Here is a 21514-nt window from a genome sequence, read left to right on the forward strand (position 1 = left end):
AGGCAAATTCCCACTGAGATGAAGTGAGTGTAGAACTGTAGTGGGATAGATGCATAATGGTACAATTTCAAGTGTACTGTTCTGAAGTAGCTTTGGCTTACATGAAAATGGAGGCTATTATTCTACTGGTAGTCTGAAAGAACTGTCTGGTTGTGATTTTTAAATGGCTAGTAGTGACAGAAAGCAGATGAGCTGCTTGTTAGTCAGTTGTCACTTTTTCTCAAGCCTTTAAGGACTATCATTATGCAGAACAACAAATGACTTCTAATACCTTCTGCCATGTCTCTTATGTCCTTTATGTGTGGAATTTGTCACCTCTAATGTATCACTACCTAATTTTATTTTACAGGGGAACATTTTATCAAGGCTATTTATGTTCTAAGTGTGGAGCTGGAGCACACAAAGAATGTTTAGGAAGACTAGACAATTGTGGCAGGGCTAATTTAGGTGGTAAGTCATTTTAATTGTTAGAATACCATTTTTAATTAGGACATAAAACTTGCTAGATATAATTAAGGTTTAATTTACCTCTAATTTGTGTTTATTGTAACATGCATACTTGTGAAGCTACTATTTATAAGCACAATTAGAATTGCATTTAGGATTCATACAGATTTTTATTGCTACTAAATTGAAATGTTCCAAAGCAGGAGAGAACTGTTACAGGTCAAACCAAATTTCTTCATCAGTGTTGTGTACAACAAGGAATTGCTCTCGTTTCAGTTGTGGACTGCTTATATATAACCCCTACAGTACAGCACCTCATCTATCATGCTTGTACTTCTCACTTTATGTCAATTTTTGTGTTTTCCTCTCAGTTCCTAAAGCTGTTTGTGTTGCCTCAGCTTCCTCTTTCATCTCTTTGGTTTCCATGGTTTCTGTCCACTCACAATATTCACAAAAAGGTGATTGATGGCTCTCTACTTCCCACACCTAAGAACTATATTTTTTCTTTTAATCAATTGCTCTGTGAATTTCTTCTCTGGCCACTGTCACTTTGCGCTTCCCCTGTTGTTCTGCTCTTTGGGACCTTAAGGAATCTTTGATTTCAGCTACCATTTGGCCTCCCACAAATAACTCCAAAAATTTGACATCTTCCCGTTCTTCTCAGTATTATACCTGTAAATCTCTTTCTGACATCATCTGGATCTCTCTCTGCCAATGCTCAGTGTTAGCCCCCAGCACTGGCCACCCTTCCCTTCCCTGTACCTGCTATGTTGGTGGCAGTGAGTTTGTTACACTATTGCCACAGTCATAAAATCCTCGTGCCATTTTTGACTCTTCCCTCTGTCCAGCTTCTCAAATGTTCTTTTTTATAAAGATTATTTTGAATTGCTGTTGTGTTTAAAAAAGAAAAGCCATTGGGGGCACATAATGATTTCTGGAAAGTGGAGTTTTCTATGTTGGGCAAGTTTCTAGTCATGTATCATTCTCACTTCTTTAAAACCTTTGCGTTCCTTTTCAGAATTATTTTATCATAATTTGTCAAGTTTCTTATGTCTCACATACTTCACATAAGCTAATGCAACCTCTTCCCTTGGGTTTTTTTCTTTTTGACATTAGTATCTACAATCTTTGTAAAATGCTGTTGCAGAGATATTCTCTCTCCCACTTTTGAATTATGTGATGACTTCATGCACTGCTCTTTATTAAGCTGCTGTTTCCGAATTTTGACTCTAGCTTGTTCCTTTCAACTTTGTATAAGCTTGTTTCTGTCATTGCTCCTGTGTGTATGACTTCTACTTGGCTTTTGGCTCTCTGTGCTAATTACCTGTCCCAGTCTTCCGTGAAATCAACAGGATGGCAGGCCCTGAATTTTGCTGGAGTCAGTAAACTTTTTTTTCTCAGCTGCTTTGCTGTGTTACAAGTCTTCCATGCTATCCTCCAAGTCTGAACTCTTTACAAATCATCTTTTTGTAGATCTAAAAACCATACAAGCAGTCACAGTATTTGTGACTGAAACCCTTTTTGGAACACAGACTTTTCACATAACCTCCTGCAGATATTCTAAGGAAAGTAAATATTTAACATTATCTTAAAAATTGAATGTTTTAAAGCAGTTACTTGAAATTAATTGAGTGGAAAAACAAACACATACTGTTCTTTCCAAAAGAACTGTCTTCTGTGGTACAAACCACCCCTACTTCCATTTTTTTTTGTTGTCTTGCTCCTTTTCTTTTAATCACTTCTGTATTTATATTTTAATTGGATAGCTGGCACCCCAGGAGGCAGGAGCTTGTCTTTCTGTTCCTCTGTAAATATCTGTGGACACATATGGTGCAACATGCATCAGTAAGAATGACCATAAATGCCTAGACAAGAAAAGGTCTGATTTCTTTTAATGTTCCTGCATACTTAAGCAATGCTGTAGAGAGGACAAAATAATGGTAACAACAAATGGTAACATTCCTCCTTTTTAGTGGAATAAATTATAATTTTAAAAATTGAAATAAGCAGAATGGTGTTTTGAATTTTACTTTAAATCATCTTCCTGATGTTAGTAGAATTATACTGTACTGAAATTGCAAGCAACTGGATTGCTAAGATCCTTTTTTGTGTTATGTGTTTTGGTTACATCCAGATGTTCAGCCCCCTGTCCTCTCTTCAGTCTTCACTTTTTCTTCTCAGTCTGTTTTTTCTTCTGTGCAAAGACTCTGTGATTGCTGCAGCTCTCATACAAGACAGGGCAGTTGTGTATCTCCTACCTGCTCCTGAGGCAGAAGGACAGGAGGTGCTGAGCTGTGTCTTTCCTTAGTCTGCTCTGTGATCAGAGCTGCAAAATCCAGCTCTGACGTGCAGCTCTTGCTGTACCTCCCCTTCCTTTAACAAACAGTGAGCATGGAAAGAACAAGGGGTTTTGCTTACCTGGCTGAAAATGTGTCATCCCTCCACCTGATTAAGGGACTTAGGCCAATGAGTAGGAAAGGACATCCTCAGGTTTTTCTCCTCTGCTTTCCACTTTTACTCTTTATTTGCCTTTTTGAAGAAAGAAGTGTTGATTGAGCAGTGCTGGCTATTCAAAATGTGCACAGACCAAGGAATGGTTTAAGGAGGAGCTTTACCAGTTCCTGCTTCCCTATGTGGGCCTGAAAGGGATGAGACGATAAAAAAATCTCTAAAATATTGATTAGTGCAACTTCAAGGTTTTTTTGGAGCTGTTCCTTTAACTATTCCAAAGCTATACTGAGAAATGAGGTCTCCCATAAATTATCTGTCATGCTAAGCTATGAAATGTCATTAAAGGCATGCAGACATAAAGATATAGTGTAAAATTCAACATCTTCACTGCACTATGTGGAAGAAGTATGCTCTGTAGGCACTACAATCTAACATGTTTTTAATTTTGAATACTTTTCTTTTGAAATATTTAGAGAAATTAATTTATGATAAATATAGTATTTTTTAGCAGTGTCATTTGCAGCTCCTGTGGGGAATGAGCAAAGGCTTGTACAGCAGCAAAATGCCTGGAACACTTATTGTATTGCTATGTTTGGGTTGTTGTGTTGGTTTGGTTTTTTTCTCCCCACATTTTTTTCTAGGGGACTATTACAGCCTTTTCCACAAGGTATAATGTACATGAAACTGATTGATCCTTTTGGGAAACTGGACATTATTATTCCCCAGTCATGTGGTATTAGTTATGGCCACAGACATGGAATATCTATATAGATATATATGTGTGTAGATAGATGTATTTTCTGTTTAGTCTGGTGTTCTGTCATTCTGCCAGTGCCATTCCAGATGCTTCACAGCAAAGTGCGAATCCTCTGTGTGGTAGACAATGTCCAGGAATGATGCTTCTTGATTGATCCTGTTAAACTTTCTTCCTTCCTTTTTTGGTGTTTGAAGAGTTTTTACATCTTGCTAATGCTTTTGCATTTCCCTTTTTGGAAATGTCCCACTGCAATTCAGAGTGTTAGAATAGTGAGTTCTCTGTGAACATGTGACTTCAGGCTTTTGTGAGAAGTCTTGACTGACTGCTTCTCTATGATAAATTATTTTGACTTCTTAATAGTGTATTCTCTATATGGAACAGTTTCATTTTTTAAATTATCTTTCTCTAAGTGTAATTTTTTCTATTATTCAAATATTTTTCATTCCTATTCTGTAAACCTCTTGTACTTCTAGAGGCTTATTTGAAAAAAGGTCATCAGAATTCAAAGCACTGCAGTGGGAATATGCCATTAGGTTTCTTAAAGGCTTTTGAATTTTCCTCAGCATTTTCTGGTTTTGTAACGTTTAAGGTTCTGTTTCCTTTATAGACCATGAGCAGATGTTTTTGCCAGCCTTTCTGAAATGATGCTTAGAACTTTCCTGAGTGGATTAAATCTTTTTAAATTTCATTCCAAGTTGCACTTTGAGAAAATTCAAAAGATACACATCCAAAGATAGATGAAACCTTTTGAATGACAAAATTAAGTGTCAGATTTAGATGATACACTTATGAGAGAAACATTGACAAAATCTGAAGATGAATTGCTGTGTTCTCATACTATGCTTTATACACAAGCATATGCCAGTTCTTCAGATGTTTTGCTTCAAAGAAGGCCAGTTCAGCACATTGTAGAAATTTTAGTGATAAAAGATGCAGAGTTAATCAGTTGAATTAATAAACAGAACAAAATGTTTGCATTTAGCCCTAGGGTTTTTTTGGTTGCTGTTCCTGCCCTTGCCGTTCTAAATTAGCAGTGCTGGTTGAAGTCTTCTGTGCTTGTTTCTGTCATTATTGATTTAAGTTTTTTCCCCTCCCTAAAACGCTGTTCTTCACATCTTCAAATAGTCCTCTACATTTTTCATGTATTTTACTTTTCTGCCTTATCACTTAATTTTTCTGTGGTTTGGAATCCTTGCTAATGTTCTGATGAACTCCTTTGAGTCTTCAACAAGACTGTATGAAATCCTTAAACACAAGGATTAGAAAATGGATGGACATACTTCTGTCACAGGCCATTTATAAAGACATACGTGGTGTTCTTTCCTCTGCTGACTAGGAGGGCATCTCCTCTCCCTTGTTACATCTTCTGCCTTTTCAGCTGCATTCCTGAGTCTCATTTCATGGCCACAGAGCAATTTGACTCCTCTGGTGATGCTCTCCCACTGGCTGGAAGGGTTTGTGTCTGGGAATGCTTTAGACTGGGGCCTTGGGTAAGCAAGAATGAGTAAGACACACCTTTACCAGCCAAAGGGAGAAGCTGTATCCCTTGTTGTTCCCACTTCCATTGTACAGTCTGTTCTGTGTCACTTGCAATTTCTTCAGAGGCCTCATAGGATTGATAGGACAGTATCACTCTGCCCAGAACACACTGAAGAACTCGTCTGTTTCCTAGTCTAAACCAGCAGAAGGAACAATTCATTTTTATTTCCAGACTGGAGTTTTTCCAAGTCCGTCAAATTATGTTGAATTAAGTATTTTCAGGCAAATGCTTGCTGGTTCTACTGACTATTGAATATTTCAATTAGAGAAACCGCCAATGATTCTAGAATCAGAAAGTGTTTTGAATATTTTAAATATAGTGCCAAACCCACAGAATTTTCTTCTTTTTATTGCTTTTCCCAGGGAATGTTAAAGGCGTGTCTCATCAGGTCATAAATAGATTAGAAAAACATTAGCTGGTCATTTTTATAGTAAATCTTACTTAATTTATGCACGATTTCTTTCTCATTTGGATAATTTCTTTTGGAAAGGTTTTATATTTCTTTCAATGGAAAAGAAGTTTCGTCAGCTGTGAGATGAATTAAAAGACAATGTTGGCATATGAATGGGTTAAGTTTAGAATTGCTTTCATACAGTAATGTGCATGCCCAGTGATACAGTCCATGCTGTTCATGTCCTAATTGCTTGCTACAGCACATTAGAGATTATTCATGAAAAGTCTGTGGTCTTGACATCTCAAAAGAAACCAGCAGCTTTCACTATTTACATTTTTGCTGACTTAATCAATAGTTGCAAAGTTGCTGGCTCCCCTCCAAACCTCTTGTGTCAACAGAATTGACAAGTAAATGCTCAAATCTCACAAAGTTCATTGGAGTTATACCACTTTTTTAAAAACTGCAACAGAGGTTGAGCTGTATAGCTTAAATAATGATTCTTGCTCAACCTGAACAAAAGCCAGTTAGAGCACTTGATATTTTTTAGGGTCCTATAGTGTGGTACATCTGGGTCACATTTCTAATTTTGTTCTGATTGAGTAATGACTGGCTAAATTACTGGAAAGGAACATATAGTCCCACAGCTCCTTCCAAGGGATTTAGTTTATAGCTCCTGCATTTTAAATATTTTGAGTTTTGTTTTAAAATAGAAAGGTGAGCAGTTTATTGCATATACTTTTTATTTACACTCTGTTTAGTTAGCATGTAGATCCAGCTGCTCTGTTGCATCCCTGAAGAACAGCTTACTCCCGTTTTCTGAGCTCTGTTCCCTCACTTACTGGGACCAGCTGCTGCTCCTCTTGCTTCTGTAGTAAAATATAGTTATCAAAATGTGACCCAATGGTAATGTGGCCTCAGTGAATAAACAAGAAAAACCCCAAAACTGTACTGAACTATGGCATTAATTGACTGTCAGAACTGAGAACTCAATGATTTCATTGGCACACTGGTGCTGAGCAGAAACTTTAATTCAAGTTGTCATGTGTAAAATATCTGCTGGTAGATATCCTCAGGCACTACTTTTTTTTTTCCCCTCCTAAAAATAGAAACGAAGGTTTTCTTGATCTTGTACTTGTGTAATGTTTGGAAAACAGGTCTTTCATGAGGACATGATACAAATATTTCAATACAGAATATTCTGAAACACAGGCCTATTTAAACTGCAATGAAATAACAAGTCTTAATTTTTTGAATAGGCTTTTAGGTGGAAATACAGACACTGGATATTGTTTTCTATTCCTGAAGTGTTAACAGTGAAGCCACAAATGGCCTTTTGGTCCATCAGTGTTGGTTTTCTTTTAATCCAAATCTCTCACTTCCCTTTTAATGAAATTTATTTTACATGAATGATCAGGAGTATTTGTTATCTTCTTATGTAGTGATTTCTTGAACTCAGTTATTCAGTTATTTAAAGTTAATCACTGAATTTCCTAGTTATTTATTATAAAAACCTTTGGGATGCCATGATCACCAGATGGAATTTGTTCATCTAGTTGGATTGGGGATATTTTCTAGAGGTAAAAATAATATTCAATGGCAATGTTTAAAAATCAGATTCATTCATTCCCATTGGAGGATAGAACAACATTGCCATTTCAACTTTTTGATAAATGGCCTGCTGAAATTAATGTAAGTCTTTAGAATATAGAGAAGAAAGAAAACCTGTAAGTCCGGGATAGATGTTTTGGCCTCCTTTGCAACTACTTACCTGTATAATTTGCCTTCATTGCAAGTCATTCATAGTGCTGAGATAAACATTCAAAAGGGGAGATTTTATTTGGATTTTGGCAAAAATTCTGAAAGGAGTGTCAGATTGTAAGACACCAAAATTTAATGAATTTCAGCAGCACTTGGGCAACTAATTCCCTCAGGCTGCTTAGAAAACCTCAACAGACTACGTGCATCTCCTCCTCTGGGCAAGCTTATTTTTCCTCTCTTTGCTCACTCTAGAAATGCGAAGGGATCCCTCTGGAAAGGTGACAATGCCAGAGGAGCTCTGGTTGGCGCGGCACTGCGGGCGTACGTGCGCGCAGCGGTGCCAGCGCTGCGGGGCTATGCCCGCCCAACCCAGCGCGCAGCCGCGGGCTCGGCCCTGGCACGCCAGGGCTTCTGCTTTCCCACACTCACTGCCTCGTGGAACCTTTCTTTGTGGAACAAAAGTTAAAGTTTATTATTTGTTTTACTGTGGGCATGCCTTCCTGTTCAGAAGTTAGTGCAGTAAAAGTTTTCCACTGTCCTGAAGTGCACAGAGACCAGGAATGTGCAGCTTGTGCTGGGCCTCAGCAGTCTGTGTACTGTGAGAGGCAGACACAGGCAAATACAGCTGTGTGTGCTTTGGTAAGGCACCAACCCAACATCTCGAGTGCACCCAAATACCTGCTCTCAGATTAGACATTCAAAGGACATGTAGAAAAATATCCTCTTTTGTGCCTTTTGTGATGTGTGGTGGTATGTATGTACTGAAGTGTTACTGGCTTTATTCAGTCTTTCTGATGTCCCTCAGGACTTTTTCCCTAATTTTTACGTAGTACCATAAAATTTATAGTAAAAGCAAATAAAACAGCAGTGGTGTCAGTCTCTGGTATACTAATGCAATGCTGTATTGAACATGAAACATAGAACACTTTGAAGCTAAAGGTATACATTTAACCTTGATACACCTTGTCACACTGTGAAAAGACAGGAGAAAAAAAAAAAGGCGTGAACTCGACTTGCAATCAACTGTAGCTTTGAGTTCCCAACGAGGCAGTATTTATGCAGCATTTTTGCAGTGTTCTCAGGGCTTGTCAGGGGCGGTGTCCCGGCCTGCCGTGCCGCTGCTGGAGCGTGCAGGTGCCCTGCAGCCGGAGCCAGCCCGGCCATGGGCGCAGCCCAGCAGGGCCAATGAGCGGCGCGAGCGCGGCGGGGTTTGCACAACAGCACCTGGCGCGCCCGGGCTCTGGGGCAGCTGCACGGATCAGGTGGCAAAGGAGGCAGCAGGGTTTTCTGGTACACACGCAGCACAGGCTGAGATTGCTCTGTAAAAAGTGCACAATTTGCAATCAACAATAATGCCAATTTTTACTTATGTTTCAGAACACGGAAACGTGAAACATGAGGTAAGGATTCATTTTCTTTTGCATGTGATGTTTGTTTTGTTGGTGACATAAGAGCTCCTTATTACTCTGTGTACATGCTGATGGAGAAGGTATGTTTTTCTTCTGGGTTTGCAAACAGATTTGTTTAGAGTGCTGTAGAAGTCGTCTAAGCAACAAGGTATTCATGATTAAATACAAATGTCTTCTGCTCCAAATGCGAATTAAACTTGCAGCAAAATGACAGTGCTGAGAGCACTGAAAGGGTGGAGATGCTTTTTTAAGCTACAGGTAAGAAAACATACATTGCTTCACAACTGGTGGTTAGATCCTTACTGTTCCTAGACGAAATCTGGCTATAGAGTTAAAAGTATTCTTTTTTTTTTCCTCTGCCGTGCCAGAGAACTCTAGGATGATGAAGGATTGGCAGGGCAGTGCTTCCCTCTTCATGTGAAAAGGCTATGTTTGTAGAGGTATCCTGTGGTATGGAGTTTATGTAATCTGGAGAGATGTTAAAATGGGACCTGAACAGAGGAGCTGCTGTGATGCACATAGTGTGGCTTGCTGTCAGCCTAGGAAGGCTGCAGGCCACCCGGGGTTATTTTTTCGCCAGCTCCTGGGACCTCTGCATTGTTTTGTCTGTCCCATCTGACAAAATAGAGGCAGCACTTCAGACTTGAGAGCATTATAGCTTCTAGCATGTATTTTAGATCAGGTGTTGATGGTAATTGCTTAAATGCCATGACAGTTGTGAGCAGCATGTGAGTATAAATGTTGCTGCTCTCTGTAAGCATGGCTGTGTTTGATGCTGTTGCAGATAGGGGTAATGGGAGGATGTTATTGCTGACATGGCTGGTGCAGGGGTATCTGTTTGCAGGGCTGACCATGGCTGTGCTCTCTGATGTTTGAGCTGTTTGGGCGTCACTGTAACCCCAGACAGCAGTGGGGCTGGGTGAGGGCAGCTCTGCACCCTCTGGTGAGCTCCTGGCATGTGCGCCCCAGGTGGGCTCCTGCTCCTGGGATCCTGCAGGGGAATTGTGTGGTGACAGGGGAGCTCTGGCAGAGGAGAGGGGTATGCTGCCTGTGCCCTGCCTGTGCCCAGCCCCTGCCCGTGCCCTGCCTGTGCCCAGCCCCTGCCCGTGCCCTGCCTGTGCCTGCTCTCCTCACTGCGTCCTCAGCCATGCCTGTGGCCAGGTCCTGCCCAGTCTGTCATGTCTCTGCCTTGGCAGATGTGCTGAGTAAGGGCACTCTAAACTTTGGGAATCACCGTGTGGTCCATTTGCCTGATGCCTTTCCAGTCCTGCAACTGGCAGGCATGGCTGGAGAGCTGTGAGCAGATCATCTACTGGGTTTAGTAGACAAGACTGCCAGGCTTCCTAAAGCTAATTGTGGTGACCATACTGTGTCTGGATGAAAAAATAGGTCTACTGTTTTTTTTCTAGTTAGGAAAACTAAGACCACCTTTCTGGAGCTATTGATTTGCTATTGCCTGTTGAGTTGATCCAAGACATCAGGATTACATTAATTTTTACCAAGACTCCTATTTAGGTGCCTGCTTTCATTCTCTCTGTGCAGAAGAAAACTTAAGCATGGATGAGGAACTGTCATTTTGAAAAACATAGATTTAGGTTTTATGCCAGTAAAGTATCTACTGGTAATTTATCATGTTTAAGGGTATTGAGCTCGTTTTTATACAGCTCAAGAACTATTTCCTTGAAACAATTTTCCAGCCAGTCCTTTGGTGTATATGACTTGAGTTGTCACAGTCCCTCTGTTGTTTTTATTTCAATTAAGCATTTCTCTCTCTCCCTTTCCCTTTCTTGTGCAAATCTGCGGTTGCTCACCAATCTGCATCAGTCCATATCATAACATGGCTTCCATCTATAAAAAACAATAGAAGAGATAACTGAGCGTTTTGCTTTTATCTAGTACTATTATCTTCATTGTGGTATCAGCTTTAAGTTTTTATTCTATCTACTACAGATAAAGCAAAACTTGTATCCTTTATTTAATTAGACTTCTGGGGTACAAAGAGAATACGTCCAACGACTTGAGAGTTTGAAAGCCATTTTCAAAACAAGCTTTTGATTTTGCTTGTCTGCTACAGGGTTTGGTAATTGGGTTATGCCTCAGGTTACTGCTTTCTGGCTTGCCTTGGTGTGTGTCCTGCATCAGCTTATATCAACGGCGAGTAAATCAGAGCAACCTAATTGTTCCCTTTGTTATGCAATGTGCCTTTCTCTACTTGGTTTGATTAAATAAATAAATAAATGCATGAATCATCATGCAAGTTACCAGATAAAACAAGTTTGCTAAAGCAGATGAGTGGTTTGCAGATATGCATTATTGCACATTGAAATTTCCAGGGATCCATAGTAAATGTCTTAGTGTATAAAATATAGAAAATAAATTGAAATAGTTTGAATCTTGTCAGAGAGTTTCTGATTTCATACAACTCTGGTTCCTCCAAATTTACAGAGACAGACAAGTTGCTAAATATATTTAAATACGTGCCTAAAAAATAAGGAGATTAAGCATTCCAGGGGGAATTGTAGTTACCTTCAGTTAAAGTAGAAATAGTGAAAGTTTCTACCATATTAAAGTAATGAGTAATGCAGGTGGCTTTGACTTTTGTGTTGGTGGATGTTATCTGGGGCAGATAATGCCAGACTGCATGTTTTTCCCGTATCCTATTCATAAATGATTAAAAAATACATTTGTTCTCAGTATCGAAAAATGCTGATGTATGAACAAACCTTCTATGGACTCAGGCTCTTTCAGCCTAGTATCAGAAAAAATGGTATATATGAAAAAGCTATCCACATTACTAAGAATATTTTTCAAAGTGTGATCTTTTAACGAGATAAAGATAATTGTGTTGATGGTTGGGGGAAATATCTTAAGAAAACCAGCTTTGCCTAGTAGATTGTGGTAATGAAAGGATTGCTGTGAGCCTCCATGAAAACATGTTTATTCATATCCTTGATTCTTATTTTTGCTCTGCAGAAACGAACAAATGGAATTAGAAGAAGCTCTAGACATGTGGACCCAGGTTTGTGTCATGACTTTTTAATTCTTAAACATTAAATAAAAAGAGTAAGAAAGCTCTAACTTGTGTTGTTAAGTTGCATTGTGACTACTATTGCCATGCACACAATGCTGAGAACTTGACTGCTGGAGTCAAGAAGGTCTAAAGCGATTGCTCTGTTTGTGATTTCAAAGATAAGGTCAGCTGGTTGAACTCTTAATTTTTTTTCCCTTGTTTTTTCTTTAAGTAGAGCTCTGGTTCTATTTGAACAACAAAATGCCTCTGGGCTTTCAGTTAATATGATGCACCCTACTGTACTCTGTAGTTTTATAAGAAGTAACTAAGGGATGAATAGCAGACAGTTGCTGATAAAGTTCAGGTTCTAAGTCTTCACGTTGTGGGTATTCTCAGCTCTTAACTGTAGTGGTGTTCGGTGTTTAACTGTTTGAGTTGCTTTTCTGACAGGCATAAACCAATTGCAGTTTTATATTGAACTTCAAACTGATTTTATTTTTCCTGTTAGTTTATAGTAGATACTTCTGTGGAATCATGGCAGCAGCAGCCCTTAAGAAAATTAAATGCTTGGTTATGGGTTGTGTACTCAAGTGGGTGACCATTTCCTCTGGAGACCCATTATGTGTCTGTATAAAATATTCAATGTTTTTCAGTGTAACTCTGTGATATTTTTAGTATCATTTTAGTGTCAGTAATTACGTTTCTGTCCTTTATGTTTCTTGTATAGTTTAATTACTGGAGATTTGTTATGCAGATATTATTTGGAATAAAAGTAAGCTGTGGATTATTAAATATTTCTAGATGTGGACATCTAAGAATAGTTGGAGTTAAACATTAAACAGGATGGCAATTCTGTACACCACATTATAGCCTGGCAGAGCTAAGCACTTTTCAAAAAGTAGGAATGCTGGTTGTGCCACTAGCATTGCAGCTGCCTTGGCTTGGAAAGTCTAAATGTTGTAACTAGCTGGAGTAGACCACACCTTTCTTACTCACGTACCTTTGACATGTTTTGGAACACGTATCGTCACTTTGTTCCCTCTAGCAAAATAAACCTGCTCCATGATTCTAGAAATTGTTCTGTGTTGTGACCACTGCAGCCATAAAAGCAAAAAATGAGCACCCTGTAACTCTGAAAATTAATACAGTCAGAGGGGAAAACATCAAGGGTAGGAATTAAATAATGCAGAAGGGGATGATTTCTTCCAAGTGTTTGCTAACAAGGCTGAGTTCTTCCCATTCATTGGTGCCTGTTGCAGTGAAGTGTAATTGCATGCTTGCAGAATAGTCCTTATAGGTTCAGTACCTTTAAACACAGCTGTCTCATACAGAGCCATAGAAGGTCAAGTAATTTAGCTTTGAGAACCTTTTGAGTATGCTGGTGATTTTACTTGCTGTTGAAGTCTGATGGAAGTATTTGCAGCGTCTTTATATACAAGGATACTTTAAAAGTAGTTTTTATTGAAGACTAAGTACCACTGAAATCACCAAAAATAGCTGAATTAAGTAGGTGTTTAAAAGTTGTATGTAGCCAATGCCTAAAATACAGTTCTGCTTGCCCCCTGCCATGTCCATTTACCTACACAGAACAGTTCTTTGAGTTGTTGGGATAATATTGTTATGGAGTGAAGTTCTGGGTCCTCATATTTTGGAAAGCCAAAAGAAATACAGAATGTTTGCATGAATTTTAAGTCCCTTTCTTAGAGACATGGCTCTAGAAGAGTTCTTACAGAATGTCTTCTGAAATTTTAAAGGTTTTAAATAAATAATAATGAGAAATATATTACATACTAATGTGCTCTGTACGTATACCACATACTGTCAGTTTTCAAATGAAATGAGATTTTTGTTTTCCATTTTGTCAGGATAGGCATTCTGTGTCCTCCTGTAGCTCAGTGGGTATAACTTTTAAAGTCTTTGGTAAACTCCTGGCATCTATTTTGCATAATCTAAGTACTACTGTTCATCAGATTGCACACTACCTTGAGAGACAGATGCCATCCAGAGGGCAGTGCTTGGAAGAGATCAGGCATGTCAGGCATACATTACTGCATTGAGCCTCAGAGCTTTCCAAGAGCACTGACATGTACAGTTCTGAAGAGTCTGCGTGCCAGGATGCTCTTTTTGCTGAGAGAGGTGGTCAGAAGGTTGGCTGCCAGACTGCTTTGTCTTTAGGAGGTTTGGCTGGCTGCTGCTGCTGCAGCCAGTGCTGTGATGGTGCTGGAGCTTGGTGCCAGGCTAGGGAGCTGACACTTACTGTGAATCAATAACCAGCACCTGCAGTGACTAAATATTGATGGAGTTTGATATCGGCAGTAAATGCAAATATTTTGGGTTGTAACTTTTCAAGATTGTTCTGTTATGTCTGTCTTGGCTGTTTTAGTAAAGAATGATGAATAGCATGGTCAAGTTAATGCATTGGTGCTTCTCTTTTTATGCTTGAAGTCAAATTCAACTTTCGCTGACCCAGCTTAGCCCAGAATGAAAAATCATTCAAATTTGATGAGAAGCAGTGCAAGTTGAAGGATGGTCTAAACAAAACAATGGGAGGATTCTGGATTAAAATATCTTGTTTTCTGCAGGTAAAGCTTATTGATGAAGGAACCTATTTAGCTGAAGGTACCCTAAAGGCAATAAATTAGTTTATAGCTTTTTTATTTTTGTTTCTTTAAAGTTGGGTTAAAAGTTTTGACAGTGACAGTCTCCTCCTTGAGATTTGCTTTGTGCTGGATAAGAAAGAAAGGTAGAAGAAAAAATGATTAATGGATGATGAGTCAGAGAAATTCCCATGAAATGAAAGCAGTGATGAGAAAAATATGTGCACAAAAAGAACACACTGTAGAAACTGTACAGGTGAAGAAAAGACTGGAAATCCTACAAAATTGGGCTTTGTCTTTACACTATGCACTAGGCCTTCAGCCTGCAATCCAGTTGCAGAGAGCCTCCTGATTTACTTCATCTACTAAACTTTGGTGGGACAGGTTTTAAATAACCTTGCTTTCGATTAAGCAGGAGATAATAAAGGCCATCGATGAAATGAGCTGGTGAATACACCTGCAGCTATAAATCCAGGGAAAATTTGGTCTACAGCTTGCATGTGACTGTAAAACAACATGATTCTGCTTAAATACATTTGATAAGTGATCCGACTGATGTCAGTTTTTGCATAGAATGGGCATGTGAAATGATAATTATGACATTTTATTCTCATGTAGGGAATATGTTTAAGCATGGAAAATACACCATTGGCATAAATGACAAATGAAGCATTCATATGTATATTCATAAGCACCAATTATTGTGAGAATTCTTGAGAAGGATGATGCAATCTGACCAATGTTTTTAATGGAAATAACTTTATATTTATTTTAATATGAGTAAAAATTACTGTCTTAGCTATTGAAATAGTACAGTGTATGTTTGCTGTTGTCTTTCTTTTTTTGGTATAAAGAGTCTAAATGTGATAGATTCACAGCTTAGTGTTTTTGAAACTGGTTTTACCCTAAACACTTCTGCTAATATAAACATTGGAATTTTAATCTCTAGAAGTGTGAAAGTATATTTCATATCCGAAGGATAAACTTGGTAAAAATAGAATACTTGAAGCCTTATAGTCAAGATTCATTGTAGATTAAACTCAAAATCTGATCTGTGAAAGATCACTGCTGAGCATGTTCTGACTTCTTAAACAACTGATTTCTTTATAAGCAAGGAATAAAGATTAGAAAGCTTCAGTTCTGAACAGAGGGCCACAACCAATATTTTTCCCCTCACAGAAAGTAAAATATTTGAGTAAAATATCCCAAATATAAGTAAAATATCCCAAACTTTTTTGGGATGCAGGGAAACAATACTAGCAAGTCATGTATACAGTGCAATAGCTTGGGAAAGTGTATCTTTCAGCCCACAAATTCGAAGTTGAAATAATAATTTTAAAAAGAGGTATTATTTCTGGTTAGTGTCTGGTCCATACTTGCTTTGTGAATCCTCTGATATTGGTTTTACACAGATTATTAAAAACCCCTTGGGATCTGAAGAGAGTCGCTGGTTTTAGGGCCTGAAGTATATGCATTAAACAAGCAGCAACAACTGTTGCTGTGTTTAATAGTCTGTGTAGGGAGAAGTACAATACTGGAGCTACATTTATTTCATTAGATGTAGTGGGAAATAAGCTACTCTGTGCTTCATATTTTGTTGAAGTTGGATTTTGGAATCTTTTAACTATGTTGTGTGTGATTACTAAGCAGTGAAACAATGTTTGGGGGTTTGTGTAGTGTGGTAGTGTTTGCATCCTGTCTTTGGAGTAAAAATTAGGGGTAGTGTCATATTGGCAGTTTAAATTTTCTTTTGTTAAGAATGAAGCATGCTAGACTGAGATATTTGCACAAATTCTTAGGCAGTGTGCTCTGTGATATGCAAGTCTAACTCTGATTTCCATTTCAGTGCTACTCCAAGCGTATGCCCAGCCAAAAGCAAAATCTGGCTCAAACTCAAATGCTGGGATTTCCCAACCAGCAGATAATTCTTTGGCAAGTATGCAGTTGTCATAGATAAAGCTACCCTTTAACTAAGAATTTGAAGCATGTCACCCATTTTCTTGTTTCATTGAGCTATCCAGGCACATCCTTAGTAGTCCTGATTGACTGTTGTTTTCTCATTCAGCCCAGTATAGAGAATAGCCAGTTTCATGGATGAGAAAAGATAATGTTCTGCAGCATGAAGCCCAGTGCTGAAAACAGGCATTCAGGAATTTATTTCTCAACTTGTACAGTGGCAGCAGCTACCTGGGAGTCTGGCTGTGGTTTTGGTGGCCCAGTATTAACTAACTGGCCATCAATATCAGTGTTGAGAGCAAGAATTTATCTTGGTTTTAAGCCGTCGAAAAAGGTCTACCAAAAAAAGCATTAAATAAGCCCCCTGTATATCATGAGGAGTTGACTGATGTCATTGATAGTATCTCCTTATTAGGATTGTCTTCATCAGGATGAATTAGACCAAGTAGCATCTTTTTGCTTTGGTAAAGGAATCCCTGTATAGACTCAAGAAATCCCTTGATTGGTGTTTCTCATATACATGTAATACTGTTATTTAATTACGTTTCCTGTAAATAAAATGTAGAAATGAATAGCAATCCCTCAAAAACTAGAATATACATATGGCATTCTTTCCAGCTTTAGATACTGTTTGCATGGAACGTGATGTGTTTTAATGGCTGGACAAAATGAGTGTGACTGTAAATTAAATTGAGGAAAGCCAGGAGGAATACTGGAGCAAAGAGAAATGTTTCACAAAACTTTCTCTAGTGAAGAAATAGTTGTTTGACAAAGTTTGAGGTCTTTTATAATGTTTGTGGAGCATTAGATTTACGGAGTAACTTAGGACTTCTCTGCATGCTAATGTTTTAAGCAAGCTACAGAACAAGGTTTGATTTTACATCTACATGACACATGTTTAACTTTTGGCTGGGTTTTATTCAGCTTGGGATACTTCTTCCTTTTTTACACAGCATCTAAGCACTTTGTTCAAGGTGCCTCTATTGTATCCAATACATGTCTCTAGGAATCTTTGTGGAGCAGAGGAATTGCGGGTCAGAATGGGTTTTGGGGGGCAGCTGGGAGCACACTTGCTGCAAGGAGAGCACTCCTTGGCAGGAGGGATGTGCTGCTGCTCACTGACACGGTGTGGAATCCTGGAGCTCTCTGAGGGACTTGGATTGCAGCTCTAGCCTGACCATCTCTTGGTATTGATAGACATGTTTGAGCATGTTTTACATCAAGTGGCTGGGATGGGGGTTGGTGTTTGAGACCAGAGTCAGTGAATTTCTTTGTGGTCCCACATTCTCTCAGGTTCTTGCAGCTGGGCCTCAATGGTTGTGAATTCAGAGACACATTGAATTGTGTAGCCTAATTTGTGAGATCAAATTAATTTATCTCACATATTTATTAAAAATATGTATTACATTTAAGATCTTTGCTTTTTTTTTTTCTCTTTCCTCTGCAGCGCTTCACAAAATAATGAATTCATCTTTGTTGTGTTACAAGAAAGGACATGTCTAATGTTTTGCACCAAGAAATTTTCCACTAATATGTTTCTGGAAGGTGAAGCAGAGTTTTGTCTTCCAATGAAGCATTTCAAATGCAGTTTAATGATTTTTATTTGGGTTGTTTTATTTTAAATTAAAATTATTTTTATATTCCTGTTGGGGAGAGGTATTTGAAAGGTGCTGTCCCCTTGGCATCTCAGCAGTGAGCTAACATTCAGAGAAGAACATAGCCTTTAGCCTTTTCTTTTAATTAAACATCAGAAGACCCAGATGCCAAAGGGTGAAATGTATTTATTTTGTCAAACTCTTTCATCCTTGTCGGGTTGGATTGCAAGATTAGTTCTTAGTTGAGAGATTTAAACTCTTTTGTCTTACTGGATGTGTTTTTTGGACTGTCTCTATATCTTAAGCAATTAATATTTCATTTTTCTCTTAGAGAAGTAATGGTATTCAATACATACTTAGCCATATACTAACATAACTTTTAAGCTGAGATGGATTAAAAATCTTTCAGTATCTTTCTCCTTTTCTGCATAAAAACACTCAGCATCAACTATTTAAGGAAAACATCACTGTTCAGAGATAACTGCATGGAAGTTGTCAGGAAGAAAAAAAGAAAAGGTCAAGTAGAGGTGGACAAAATGGGCATACAAGTATGATCAGTAAAACAAAAAAATACACTGTTTTGTGTTTTAAACACATACAAAAGTAGTGCAGTGCAGCACTATTTAAAAAAAAAGGAAGAGACCTGTGCTGTGTGGCCCAAATTTGCCTTTACTTACCTTGGCAAATGGAAGTGAATTGCTTGGTATTTGGTAAAATTTATTGGGACTTACAAATCTCTTATTCATCTTCAGGACTATTGCATTTACCCATCTAGTTTCATATCTGATTTTAATCTTCAGGGTGTTGTAATTCTCAGAAGGCAAAACAAAGATAATAAGGCAATGAATGATTAAAAATAGTCAAAAGTAACTGAATTTTAACAGTACTCTAAAGCATATGGTTTCTTTTTTTGTGGCTCACTCATTTAACTAAATCAGTATTTGATCACTACTTCAAAGTAATTCTCACACAAAGAATTTGGGAAACATTGTAAAATTGAAAGCAGCCATCCCATGGGAGAAAAAAAGACTGCTGAAAATTCACACAAGAGAAGCTCCCAGAACTGCCTCTGCCTTTTGCCTGAGGAAGGTTTTAAAGCTTGGTAGGAGAGGCCAGAGGCAAGAGCCTGAGGAACTGATGCTGCTTTTCAGCAGTTTTTAATCTGCTCACCACTTTGAGATTGCCAGAGAAGGGAACAATGAGGCTGAGCTAGGCTGCAGGCCAAGCTAGCTCCAACAGCAGCCCTCCAACAGCAGCCAATTAAATGGATGCTGAAGGATGGAATTTTGGGGTAAGGTGCTGTGGTACCTCCCTCCTTACCTTGTGTATTTGTTCCTTAGCTCTTAATTTTCCTTCTATATATTCCATCCTTCCATCTATTTTCATTAGCACTTTTTTAACCAATCTAAAATCTTTGCAACATCCTTTAACTGTCACTCTCATAATTAGTTGTGTGAATAAAGCACATCTTTTTGTTTGCTTTTAACCTGCTACCTATTGCTTTGACTCCTGTATATTTTTGGCTCAAGAAAAAGATTAATAAATAAGGAAATAATGAATACTTTTTCCCTGGTTGCTATTATGCCACTCATGAGTGGTCTGTCACATCCCCTCCAGTCATGTGTTCTCCAGCCTGAAGAGCTACTGTGTGCCTCATTGTGCTGATACAGAAGCTCTTCTGTATGTCTGACCGTCCTGTTTGCTTGTTTGTGGGCTTCTAGGTCCAAGAGTTGTCAGTCTTTCTAGTTCTATGTCTGCCACAAGAAATTTCTTAAGAGTTGGTACGGAGCAGAATCCGATTATGATATTGAAGAACTGATTGTAAAAAATACTTGGCAATTATTCTGAGATCTGTCGTCTCTGTGATGATACCTGTTTCACACTCCATCATTGTGTCTCAGTATTCAATCCATATGTTACTTTAAGTCTTTCATGAAGGTGTGACCAAGTGGCCTCCAAAGATCCTTCCAGCCAGAGTTATTCTCTGATTTTGAATCCTGTTGTTCATGAAATCTTCCTTCAATCCTTTGCAAGTAGTGTTCTTTTTAAAGAAACACTTTTGCACCTTTTCTAAGACTTAATCCACTTACTACCATTTTAATAATGCTTATTAAGTTTTTGAACAAGGAAGGGCCAAGCACAGATTCCTTTAGGTGACTCTTCTGGACACTGCCTTCTATTTGAAAAAAATACTGTTGTTCCAGCCTTTTTTGTCCTGTCCTGTTGTTGTTTATTTATTGGGGGCAGGGGGGGAAAATTTTCCTCTTATATCATGTAAACTGGAAGATAGCCTCATTGTGAGTCCTGTTAAAATTAATTTGCTAATCCACATTAATATATAATCCTACTTCATTGTCTGCTTTAAAGAAATCTAAACAATGTCCCTGACTGTAGTCTTTATATTATCCATATACTTGTAAATTCTGTTTCTATAGTAGGCTTTACCAGTCTGTCTTGTACAGCTGTCAGATATTTGTGTTGAGACATCTACTGATTACAACAGAGTTTCTCACATATAACCACTTATTTTTATGGTACTGACTTGTTTTAAGAAATAGCTTGCAGATCATAATTAGTGGCTCGGCGATGTAATGTTTGAATTTATTCGGTACTTAGTATGTTCAAGTAGTGACATTATAAGACCTGATCTGATGATTTTTAGGTAGAATCTATTTATTTGGTTGTTTTAATCCTTAGATGTGGTTTATCCAGGAAAAAAGGTAAGGTGCTTAGGCATTAAGTGAAAGAACTTGGAGTTGAGCCCTCATTGTTGCTCTTGCTGACCTGCAAATAAATAGAAGACATGTTCAGTCTTGCTCTTCTTAGAACTTGTGTTTCTTAAGCTTAAGTGTGCAACAGGGAATTAAAAAGTAACTTCATTATCTGATACCTTGAAAAGGTGCCTCAGTCCCTTAACCGTAGAGGTTATTCTTTAACCAGCCTGTTTGGAATGGGGCATGTGGAGAGGGGGCAGCATGAGGCACTGTCTTGTAGTTTGACAATAAAGTGTGATGTTTACTCTTCTTGAACTTTTTCCTTAATTGGGTTTGACAGCAACAAATAGCATGAAATATGGTTCAACAAGAGCTGCATGTATAGATCACAGCTTTCCTTCCAGAACAACATTACATTTCTGGCAGTAGCAGTCTTCTTGTGACTGGCAGGGATCATTTTAGTACTCTGGAATTCACTTAATGCTGGTATATCTTCAGCATTTTTTTCTTTATTTCTTCTTTACAGAAGACCCTACATGTTGCCCTATAATTTTCACCCTCCCCTTTTTTGCTTTATCATGGGGACAAGAAAGGCTGAAAAGGAAAAGAGTATGAGGCTTAATGATAGGGACTTAAAGCTCTGACTGCTCCTGTGCATTGTATGCCAGTTTTGTTATTTGTCCTTTTCTGGAGGTATTGATTTAAACCCTGTAATTGTGTGTTGCTCTGCACAAGGCTCAGGCACCTGAGAAACACTGAAGGACCAACTAAGCTCAAAGAGCCAATGCTCTTAAGTGTCTGAGGTGTATTCTTTGTCAGGGCAGTATTTTGGGAGAAAGAACCAAGTCTGGGTGTTCTGCTGGTGTCAGTTTGATCTCTGGTGATT

General features: G+C 38.4%; 1 protein-coding gene across 2 annotated transcripts in view; it reads left to right on the forward strand.

Moving 5' to 3' along the window:
* Positions 1–21514, forward strand: part of VAV3 (vav guanine nucleotide exchange factor 3) — a 147837-nt gene that overhangs the window by 86768 nt on the left and 39555 nt on the right. For both annotated transcript variants that reach the window (XM_071436089.1, XM_071436090.1), the window contains exons 17-19: positions 350–450; positions 8725–8747; positions 11730–11775. In XM_071436089.1, the coding sequence (XP_071292190.1) occupies positions 350–450; positions 8725–8747; positions 11730–11775 (170 nt within the window). The remainder of the gene's footprint in view (positions 1–349; positions 451–8724; positions 8748–11729; positions 11776–21514) is intronic.

This window comes from Agelaius tricolor, unplaced genomic scaffold, assembly GCF_023055355.1.
Source record: "Agelaius tricolor isolate 1412-34295 unplaced genomic scaffold, bAgeTri1.0.p SCAF_11, whole genome shotgun sequence".
NCBI lineage: Eukaryota > Metazoa > Chordata > Aves > Passeriformes > Icteridae > Agelaius > Agelaius tricolor.